This window comes from Propithecus coquereli, unplaced genomic scaffold, assembly GCF_000956105.1.
Source record: "Propithecus coquereli isolate 6110/MARCELLA unplaced genomic scaffold, Pcoq_1.0 Scaffold34, whole genome shotgun sequence".
NCBI lineage: Eukaryota > Metazoa > Chordata > Mammalia > Primates > Indriidae > Propithecus > Propithecus coquereli.
Window position 1 is genome coordinate 3,937,704 of NW_012149063.1, and position 11,739 is coordinate 3,949,442.

General features: G+C 34.8%; 1 protein-coding gene across 1 annotated transcript in view; it reads left to right on the top strand.

Annotated features, from left to right (window-relative positions):
• Positions 1 to 11,739, top strand: part of ERICH2 (glutamate-rich 2) — a 31,748-nt gene that overhangs the window by 8,326 nt on the left and 11,683 nt on the right. Inside the window, exons 3-7 of the mRNA XM_012650682.1 lie at positions 7 to 33; positions 241 to 277; positions 2,325 to 2,420; positions 4,519 to 4,637; positions 6,156 to 6,346. Coding sequence (XP_012506136.1) covers positions 7 to 33; positions 241 to 277; positions 2,325 to 2,420; positions 4,519 to 4,637; positions 6,156 to 6,346 — 470 coding nt within the window. The remainder of the gene's footprint in view (positions 1 to 6; positions 34 to 240; positions 278 to 2,324; positions 2,421 to 4,518; positions 4,638 to 6,155; positions 6,347 to 11,739) is intronic.

An 11,739-nucleotide genomic window follows, 5' to 3' on the forward strand; every position in this document is an offset into this window, starting at 1 on the left:
AGACAGGCAGATTGCTAGTGTTTGATCCAAAGGGTAAATGATTTATTACTTAGAAAGAATGTGTTTGACCACTATTTTGTCCTAAATATTAAGAAGAATATTGGAATGGTTGAGTGACTTAGCAATTAAATCCTTGTTATATTGTTTTTCAAAAAATCCTAAATATTTGCCAATTATAAATTTATGTTACAGACATCATTATTGATAAAATACTGAGGGTTTTTTTTCCTTCTCTTTCAGAAAAAGTGATGATTGAACCAAATGAAGCAATGTCAGAGTAAGAAGATGTCTTTGATTGCGCAGCTGATCTATCACATGCCTTTTAAGCAATTAGAACTAGATAATGCAACCATTTGTCACCCAATTAAATTTGAAAGGCCAGAAATGCATGGATTAGCACTTCAGCTTGTGCTTCAGCCAAAGCAATTGTTACTTAGATAGAAGGCCATTTAAAATGAAAAACGAATTTTGATAAAAATGTAGAAGTATAGATAATATTCATGTCCAGTTTTTAATGCTTAAACATCACATATTCTGTGTTTTACTTACATAATAATTTTCCTTGCTCATTCCTATTTCCCTTTGATACTAGCTTATTCTTTCAAAATATCTCTTTAAGTGAATATTTTCTTTAAAATTAAGCAGAATCTTTACTATAATGTGAGTCATTACTACTGAATAAAGAAAATAATCATCTTTACTAATTGAGGAAACTGGTGTTAAAAATCACAGTATAATATCAGTTTAGGAGCTAAATTTTAAATACCTGCTCTGTTTAAGGTATTAATTCTGATGACTTATTAAAGCCCTTCTTGATGTGATCATCTCCTACTTTCTGAAAAAAAAGCTATTATTTGTTCTATGAAAAATTACAGCTTGAAAGTTGAACATAAAACACATTCATAGGGATTATTGACAAATTTGTAGGTACCATTCTGGTGGGATTCTTCTATTTAATTTATATTGTTTTGGTTTATTCTGAATATTATTGGCTGGGAAAAATTCTACCTTATGCAACATGTATTTTAATTTTCATACTGTCAAGGCTAAAGATGTCTACCTTGGCTCTTGACATATTATATAAATATAATACATATTTTTATATTAAAGAGAAAGTAATCTATAGCAGATCAATGGCAGAGAATTTATGTTTATTTCAATTTAAAGGTATAACCAACAAGAAGAAAAAGAGACCTGTTAAGTATATTAATTTACATGTAATTATATGTATCCTATTACATGGTTGAAAACATTTAAATAAAAAAATCTAAGAAATGTTTAATTGTCTTTGAGGAAAATATGAGATATAACTTTCAGTAATAATAAAAGTTAATGGGTCATTGATGAAAATAAATCATTGTTGTGTCCATGAGCTTCAATGTTCGTAGACTGTGATAAGTAGTATTGGCACTAGAGCAACTGGTACTCCACACTCTGAGGGAGATAAAGCCCAGGGATAAATCAGATGCAGCCTGGGACTGACTACAGGTTCTCTTGATCTCAGTAATAATTGCATCTGCCTATCAAACTACTTTTTGCAAGGTCAGAATGATCATGTTCCCTTTAATTTGCTTGCAGGGAAGAGCAAGGGTGGTTTGTGTAGCCAGTAAGTGGCACAGTGTGGCTTTGTCACCTCAGGTACCTCACCCAGAGTTGAAAGTAAACAGGGCCAGTCCTAGAAAAAAACGATGAAGTAATAAAATAGAAAATCCTAGAGAACCTTTGCTGGGGAAGAGCATGACTGATCTGCAGAGCTGATAAATTTTCTCAGTGTAGCTTCCATTCCACTCTCCATCCTGGGGCTGACTTCAAATTCTGACCAAAAGGCCCTCGAGAGTTAGGTTAGGGGAAACTAGAAGTTTTCTCTCCCTATCAGTTCTTCACCTTAGTCTTCTGATTCTCCACTCCAAGCCCAGGTACAAGTGTGCAGACTCTATAAACCAGGAGTTTCAAACTTCTGGGCACACAGAGCCCACATTTATCATTTCCTTTTTTCTCCTGTAAATCCAATGTGTAAAAGATTTTGTCTAGCCAACAAATTACTTTTAATTAACAAACTATTTTCAGTAGAAGGAAAATATACCTTTAGGCACTGGACAAAGTTTTCTGGATCTTGGGCCTTTGATCCATGGTTTTTTGGTCAAACTTTTAAGCAGACTTAAAAATGAGAGGGGAAAATGGCTGGAACAAATCCACAGCACTCAACTCCTTGACTGAGGTTGAAAAATTGTATCTATAGGGTTGTTATTACATAATCATGTGTTTTATCATCTTTTGTAAACTGAATGACAAGCTATTTTTTATTCCCATTTTTGCATTTTAAGTAAATGCCTCTTTGGACACAGACCAAGATTGGCAAGCAAACTTTATGCCTCATCAACACAAGTCTCTCTAAATGTAGCTAAGACATTCTCAGAAAAGTAAGTTTTAGTTAATTTTGTTTTTTAGGCCCATGTTTGATAAGTATAAATCATTTTAGGACAAAGTTTAAAATACGAATCTCCTGAAAAAATTATTAATTTCAATAGAAATTTTGGGACATTTCCTAAATATACCCAGTGCTCTTCACATACTAAGGAGAAATCCTAAAACCTAGGTTATCTACCTGCTAAGCATAAATATGTTCCAATGGAATATCTAACCTGACTAACTCTGTAACTTTATTAAGTACTACCTTAGATTCCTTCCATTTCCAAAGGATATTATTCCATAAAGTAAAATTTTGAATCTTTCCTCAGTTATAACTGTATGTAAGTTGAAGTTAACAAAAACAAATCTTTTAGATCATACTAGTTATCTGTTTTTCTTAAGTGGTTAGAGGCCTTATTACCATAAATAATGTCACCTCAAATGGAAGTCAATAGATTTTAATTGAAGAGAAGGTTGAACTTTGGGCCTCTGATTCTTTGAAACTGTGTATGAGAAAGACTACAGAAGTGAGCAGAAAAGGAATTTAGATTTTACTGTTAAAATCATGATTCGATCAATTCTTACATAGATATTTTTCTGGCATGTTCACTGCTTCCAAATAGTGAATCTTCAGGTCATTGAGTATGTTGAGTATGTTGTGTGTTTCATAAAGATTATTAAAGGCATTTACAACTATTCAAATACCTAGAAACTATACTAGCTAAATTCTCCTTTTTAGGGACATAACTTAGTGAATATATAAGTACCATATTTCATAGATTCTAAAGCACACATTTTCTTCATATTTTAATATCTCTTACAATTGATGTCATTTTAGACTTATATTTGGCAAAGCTTTTCCTTTTTTAATGGTACATAAAACATGATATGTCTTATACTAAAGAGATGGTATCTTAGATTCAATGAAATACTGTAATTTCTAGGAAGAAAAAAGGCATCACAGACCTTTCTTCTAAATTAGATACTAGAGCACATAAATTCTAGTAATCACTTGTGTGGTGATCTTTGGCATGACAGGAATCTCACCATACTGTAAACAAACATTTCAGTGATTTCTCACCTTTTCATCTGTAGAGTTTCTTCTTGGATGCTTTCTTTCAAAATTAGAAAACTGAGGGGGCAGAGACAGAATAAATGTAAATCATCTTTGCTGTGCATTTCTCATTTCCAGAGAAGGGTTAGTTTTGCTTTAGCCATATATAGTAGAGAAGTAAAGATTCCATTCCCTCCCCATAGTATTAATATAACAAACTGGTCAGCCTATTTGCTAAATTAATGTACAAGACCACTAACTTTACTAATGTTTTGGATTTGCATTTCGATGAGGGGAAAAAACTGAGCTACTATAACTTTGAGGAAAAAATAATACTTTACATCTTTTTTCGTACTTCCATGCAAACTAGAAGTTGAAGTTTTAAAACTTTGTAAAGGAGACGTATTGAAAGATTCTTAAGACTTCAAAAGAGAGACTTGTGGTCATTTTTCCACAAGCTTGGGTATCTGTCTTTGTGAACAGAGTGTGCCACATAAGAATCCCTTGTATCTATGCGTTACTTATTAACATGAAGTTTCAAGCTTAAAGGCTAAAAGAAAATTAACCCATTTTTATTATAGTACAGCTACGTAATGAAAAAGGCTATTTTATATTATGACCAAGGATTAATATTACTGTTGGACTCTCTTCATAGGCATAGCAGTTAGCAGTGGCAGGAATCGATTTACAAACTTTAAAAAGAAAACTCAAGGCTAATTTCCTTAAATGGTTTTATTCCATCATATTATGATGTGCCAAAGACATTTATATAACTCATTACTTAAATGCTCTGTTAAAGAACTCTAAAAAGATTCTAAGAAGTATTACATAGTAACAAATGCTAGGTTAAAATAGGATTTTAATCACCAATAAAAATTATTTGTAATGCTTTTCCACAAAGAAGGCACTACACTTTAGCTAGTTTATTGTTAGTATATTATAGTCTGTGTTTATATATATTAAATGTAGTGTGTGTGTGTTTATGAACCATATAAAACATTAAACAGAATTGTAACCTAGGAAAATATTTTTTCACCATCTACTGTAATATTTAGGAAGGAAGTCTCTTCAAAGAATATTGAAAATAAAGTATCTTCAAAGAATATTGAAAATAAAGATATCTTAAATCTACAGTCTGACCTGTGGTCATCTTCCTTCTTAAAAGAAAGCACAGGTAATAACATTTGCTTTATTGAGTTGAGTAACTGTGGTTCTAACTTAGCCTTCCTTTTCTGTGACCTTTGGGAGTTGACAACTCTGTTGATCTGGGGCAGGTCATGGGAATCAACAGTTTCTCAAATTCATGTACCAGGTGATTCTCATATGCAGCCAGGTATGGGATCCATGGGCGTACATTACATAAGATGATAATGACCACGTATTAAATCCTAGAGTGGATTAAAATACCTAGGGAAGCATTAACAAGTTCCATTCATTTAACAACATTTGAAAGCCAGAGTGCCGAGTGCCAGGCACTGGTTTAGAAGCTGTGGATACAATAGTTGGCAAAACAGGGAAACTCCTTGCCCTTGTGAAATTCACATTCTAGTAGAAGACAGCCAACTATTAAAAATAAATAACAATAGGCTTGTCTGAAGGTAGCAAGTTATCTCAGTTGATTGTTCACAGTCAGTTACAGATCGAACTCCTCATTCTGCTCTTTCCTCCTTCTCACTACTGAACTTGACTACTCTGGGAGAAAAAAAAAATACATACACAAACAACGCCCTGGTTTTTCTTCAGAACAAATACATCTTTCACCTTTTACTAAAGGTTTCCGTGGAGAGAAACCGTTGTGAGTTGGTAACCAAATTTTTTGAGGCCTTGCTTAGGCAGCGCTAAAGAAACAAAACAAAAAACCCCAAAGACATACACACACTTAAATAAGCGAAACATTTACAGGTTGTGATAGGTGCTACAAGGTAAATGAACAGTGCCAGGAGAGAGGACTACTTTAGCTGTAGGGATCAGGAAGCCTCTCATGATGCTAAGTGTTTGTGATGTGAATGCGGCAGTTTCTGTGACATCACAGGATGTCCTTAATTCTTAATTATGACCTTCCTCTGATGCATCAGTGTGTTGAGTCAGCGCACGGGCTGGGTGCACACTGGAAGGTCAGGGTGGTTGTGAGCTGATGGAGACTGTACTTGAAGCGGAAGCGCGTAGGTGGGTGGCCTGAATGATGCAGCCATCGAACTCTTGGAAGAACGTGATATTCCTTTTCAGGGTAGCACTTTCGCTTTAGAGTCAGGAGTTCGCTTTAGAGTCAGCAGAAGTTTTAAGTTTTATGTTTTTTTTTCCTCTGTGTTTTCTTAACATTGTCTTACTGGAGTTCTAGATTTCCTCATTTTCTTCTGTCTAACACGTGTTTATACATTATTTAGAGTAGCTCATCACACTCCCATCAAAGAGACATCTCAAATGACTTCGTAGGCACTCAAAATCTTACAAGAGAAAAAGTTCTAAACACTACCTCATTGATGTTGAGAGAATTACATAAGTTAAGATACATAGTGTTCAGAATATAACTGTTATGGTGATGATTATGTTAGTTTTTTTTTTTAATTTTTTTTTGTTAGTTTTATTTAATATATCAGTTTTACAGATAATAAGATCTAATTTTTTCACAGATAATATTTAATTTTTGAACTTTTCAATGTTTGTTGATTAAATTATTTATATTCTGTTTTAGGTGAAGTGGGCAAAGATGCAGTCATTGCAAAGCAAGAGAAAAATAATGAATATTGCCTTAAGAATATTGATGATAAATTGTCAGAATCAATAGATGATGATGATGATGAAGATGATACCAATGATGAAGATAACGATGAAGACAGTAACCCTAAAAAAGATACTTGCGCCCCACTAGAGTTAATGACAGAAGTAAGTTTTTCTTGTGCATTATAATTTAGGAAACTTAAAAATATTGAAATAAATAGCCTTGATGGTTAAAGTAATTAGTAAATATTGCATGTTCTCACTCTTGTGGGGGCTAAAAAAGTGGATCTCAGGGAAGTAGAAAGTAGAATGGTAGTTACCAGAGACTGAAAAGGGAAAGAGGAGGATGAAGAGAAGTTGGCCAAGGAGTACAAAAATACAGTTGGGCAGAAGGATAAGTTCTAGTATTCAGTAGTGCAGTAGGGAAATTATTATTTGGAATGATTTATTGTATATTGCAAAATAATAAGAAGAGAAAAATTATAATGTTCCCAACACAAAGATAAATGTTTGAGGTGGTGGATCCCAACTACCCTGATTTGATCATCACACATTATATACTGGTATCAAAATATTGCATGTACCCCCAAAATAAGTATACCTGTTGTATATCAATTAAAAAATAAATATTTTTTAAAAATTAGCAAAAAGACCCTTGCCCACATGTAGATCCTTATCTGACTACTCATTGCTGTTACTATAATACTTTCACCAGGTTAGAGTTGAAAGAAGATCCTGGAAGGGACATACCATATTCTAGAAAGGCAGAGACAGTAGTAAGAGAAATTTTGGTATAAAACTCTTCAAGGACTGCTTTAAGGAATGCTTTCTACACACTGGGAACCATGCTGGTTGTTGGGGATATAGCAATAAATAAGAGAGACATGTCCTTGCCCTTGAGAACAGGCACATATATAACTAATTACAATGAAATGAAATACACGCTAGTAAAAGTATTTATGAAGTTCTCTGGGAACAGGGAGGACTAAGTGACTAATTGAGGAGGAGGAATAAGGGAGAAGAGAAGGATTTTTAGAGGAAGAGACATGAGTGGAATCTTAGAAACTTGAAGGGAGAGGGAAGGATAGGAATCCATCTGGTAAATAAGTGGAGAAGGTATCTCTGGCATAGGAAACAGCACATGCAAAGGCACTGAAGCCTGAAGCAGCACACTCAAAAATGGTACAGAAACATTTACTGGCAGTTCTGTGGAGAAAGCAATTTTACCTCACTTGCTGTGGTGTCACAGTCTACCTTTAATTATCATTAATATTATACAACTTCATGTATATTGTAAGAACTTCATAACAGGATACTTTCATTTCTCCTTCCCATCCTTTGTATTATTGATGTCATACATTTTATTAATATTTCTATGTATAAGTCCCACGATACATTATTATTTTTGTTTTAAATAGTCAATTATCTCTTAAAGAGATTTTAAAATGTCCTTTTTATTTTCCCACATGTAAGCAATTTCTGGTGTTCTTCATAGCTTTGTGTAGATCCTAATTTCTGCCTGATATCATTTTCCTTTTATCTGAACAACTTCCTTTAGTATTTCTTATAATGCAGTTCTGCTGGCAATGAATTTGTTCAGCTTTTGCTTGTGTGAAAAGTCTTCATTTCATCTTCTTTTTTTTTTTTTTTTTGAGACAAGGTCTCACTCTGTTGCCAAGGCTAGAGTGCAGTGGTGCCACCAGAGCTCACTGCAACCTCAAACTCTTGGGCTCAAGTGATCCTCCTGCCTGAGCCTCCTAAGTAGCTGGGACTATAGGTGCATGCCACCATGCCTGGCTAATTTTTAAAAATTTTTTTGTAGAGACAGGGCCTCACTATGTTGCTCAAGCTGGCCTTGAACTCCTGGCCTCAAGTGATCCTTCTGCCTAAGCCTCCCAAAGTGCTAGGATTACAGGCATAAGCCACAATGCCCAGCCTCACCTTCATTTTTAAAGAATATTTAGCTAGAGAATTCTAGGTTGCCAAGTTTTTTCCTGTGCTTTGAAAGGATGATCCATTGTCTCATAGCTTGCATAGTTTTAGACAAGGTATCCACTCTTATTCTTTTTTTTATTCATCTATATATAATGTCTTTTAAAAATTTTTTCCTCTGTATTATTATATTTGGCAATTGTATATGGTGTGCCTAGGTGTGGTTTTCCTCATGTTTCTTCTGTTCATTGAGATTGTTGGATGTATGAGTTTGTGGTCTTCATCAGGTTTGGAAAATGTTCAGTTATTAATGCTTCAGATTTTTTTCTGACCTCTTCTCTCTCTCTCTCTTCATTTGAACTACAATTACACATGTGCTAGACCACCCAGTGTTGTCCCAAAGGTCACTGATGTTTCATTTAATTTTTTTAGTTTATTTTCTCTCTGTATTTCATTTTAAATCATTTCTATTTCTGTCTTTAAGTTCATGATCTTTTCTTTGAAGTTATAATCTACTTTTAATCCCATCTTGAATTATATTTTTTGCATTTCAGATACTATATTTATCATCTCTAGAAGTTCTGTTCAGTTTTTTAATATTTATTCTTTCTCTCGTCATCATGTTCATATTTACCTCTGCTTTTGAACACATAACACATATTTATAATAGCTGTTTTAACATGCTTGCCTGTTAAGTTTTCTCTTGCTTATGAGTCTTATTTTCCTGCTTCTTTGTATGCCTGGTGTTTTTTTTTTTTTTTTTAGAGACAGAGTCTCACTGTGTTGCCCAGGCTGGAGTGCAGTGGTAGGATCATAGCTCACTGCAACCTCCAACTCCTGGGCTCAAGTGATCATCCTGCCTCGGCCTCCCAAACAACTGGGACTACAGGCACACGACACCACACTTGGCATCTGGCAAATTTTTACTGAATCCTAGACATTGTAAATCATATATTCTTGGGTACAAACTTTTGTTGTTTTTCTTTAAATAATGTTAGACTTTGCTCTAGGACACAGTTAAGTAACTTGGAAGCAGTTTTCTCTTTTTGACCCTTGCTTTTAGGCTTCGTTAGGGAGGGTACATGGGAGACTTTATAGTGTAGGGTCACTCCTGAGGCAATACTCTTATGAGGATTCCCTGCCGCCCATGTTCTGTGTATTAGGAGGACCTTCCACTCTGGCTGTTAAGAACATGAGCTCCTCTCAACCCAGTGTAAAGTCCAGTGAGTATTCTACCTGCTCATTCTAGTGATTCTTTCTCCAGCTTCCGATAGTTTCTTCATACTCACATGCAGATCAGTACCAGTCAAAGACTCATAGAGATACCTCTGAAGATTGCTGGAGCTCTTTGTCTTTGTGAAGCTCTCTTCTCTTGAAAATTATCCACATCGGCCTCTCTGCAGTCCAGACTATGTTATAGAGAGATTATTGGTCTCTGTCTTGATTCTCCCTCCCCATGCTGGTCTCTAGAATACATTTTGTTTCCCTTTTCTCAGAGACATATCACTGTTCTGTGATGTCTGTTGTCCAGCGTCTGAAAACTGTTGTTTCATATATTTGTCCAGTTTTATGGTTGTTTAAGGAAAGAAAGTAAGTCTGGTCTTTATTACCCCATTATGGCTAAAAGCCTTAATTAGATTTTTAGCACAAAGAAAAATACTTATGTACTTTCCTTCTTAGGTAATTTAATCCAAATGCTAGTCGTGAAATCACACGAGGAAATCAGTCACATTTACTATGTTTTCTTTATAGAATAAAGTATGTATAGGAAATTTTGAAATTTCCCTAATATTATAGGGTGCTTTTAAGAAGACTAAAAATTGATGCTCAGTGTTGGAAAGATTTCACTTAACCACTCTTCCTCTTGACTACACACCTAAATCATTCATGAATTATAGAGCATTCAGAGACCCTGTCTACCATAACCAAACTGTCTGGAGTTGCTCATTTTCTTTCTTTCCTCTTTCAACATTTAATTATGAAAGTAATCCATGAATTTTCATGTAAAAATTCAGATAGATAAGATTGCATACTTTCATATCTTGTGCTGTTCATGAGATAGATCTTTTGTTTTCACAATGCATTCCGTTTTGATTTTCCCAACTTTTTATTTTGAAAATGTTCAAACCTGTAGAAAAGTTGAAAGATTAAACAATGAACACTTACTGTATGCTCTTTACCTAGATTCACTCCTTGTTAACATTGTGCTACATTTGCTTTAACTCTCTCCTTTGATAGATGAGCCATAGATATAGTGTAGATGCATATGGTTGACTAAAACATTTTAAAGAAAGTTGCAGATATCATATAACTTCACCCCTAAATACTTGAGCATGGGTTTCCTTAGTTCATTCGTTTTTGTTTTTTTTTTGAGACAGAGTCTCACTCTGTTCCCTGGGCTAGAGTGCCATGGTGTCAGCCTAGCTCACAGCGACCTCAAACTTCTGGGCTCAAGCGATCCTCCTGCCTCAGCCTCCCGAGTATATGGGACTACAGGCATGTGCCACCATGCCCGCCTAATTTTTTTATATATATATATTCTTTGAAATTCACTTTTTTAAAAATATTTCATCTCAGTTGGGACTAGCCACATTTCAAGTGCTTACTAGCCACAGTTTTATGGTGGCTAGTGGCTACTGTATTGGATAGTGTAGCCTTAGACTTTTAACTGCCAGGACTAGGGCTGACTTTGTAATTAAACAGGCAGTCCCCCTCTAAACACTCCAAATACATACTCTATCTTGAAAAACATTTTTTGAAAATACAAATACTACTAAAAAGGGTTATTAGCAATTCTCAGCAAATACCATATTGCTTTGATTCTGAGACTTATTTTCTACCATTCTTCCATTTAAAAATTTCTGGAATTAGAGTCTTATATGGGATTTGTATGTATTATGCAGTGATGTTTCTTTTTCCCCTTCTGAAAAGCTCTTATCAGATTGATGATCTGTCTGAATGATGACATTGTAGAATGCTGTGTTTGTCATCTATTAAGATAATTCTGTGATTTGTTAGTAGCAAATTTGAGCACAGAGACATTTCATTTTCCTGCCTTTCCTATCTTAGATAATATTCTTACCATTCCTCTATCTGAAGAAGCTGGAAACTTTTGTCATCCTTGATTTTCACCTCCTATCCCTAAGCATCTCACACATATGTATCCACCTGCCTATTTGGACATGAAATCTGCTTATATCCTCAGCACAATATCCAAGATATGGTGGGCTCTTACTATGTGGTTTTTCCTTTAATCCTATTGCCTATTCCTCTCCTTGCAACTCCACTGCTACTACCACAGTCTAGGCTGCCATCTGTCATCTTTCATCTGGTTGTGTTAATGTCTCACCTGGTTCCTCTGCTGCAGTCTTTTCCGTAATGTATTCGTCTGTCAGAGTCATTTTCTTTCCTGAAAAAACAGTGTGATATTTTACTTCTACTCTTAACTATGTGCAATGGCTTCCCATTGTCCCAGTGATACCTCCTCCAGTTCAGTCTGTGTTGCAGCCAAACTCAGCCTTAGCTTATTCTTCACCATATTTTACCTTTGCTCATATGTCTCTGTGTGCCTAAAATCACTTTCCCAAGCTTTATGAATTAATGTAGGCATTATTATCTCTCTTTTG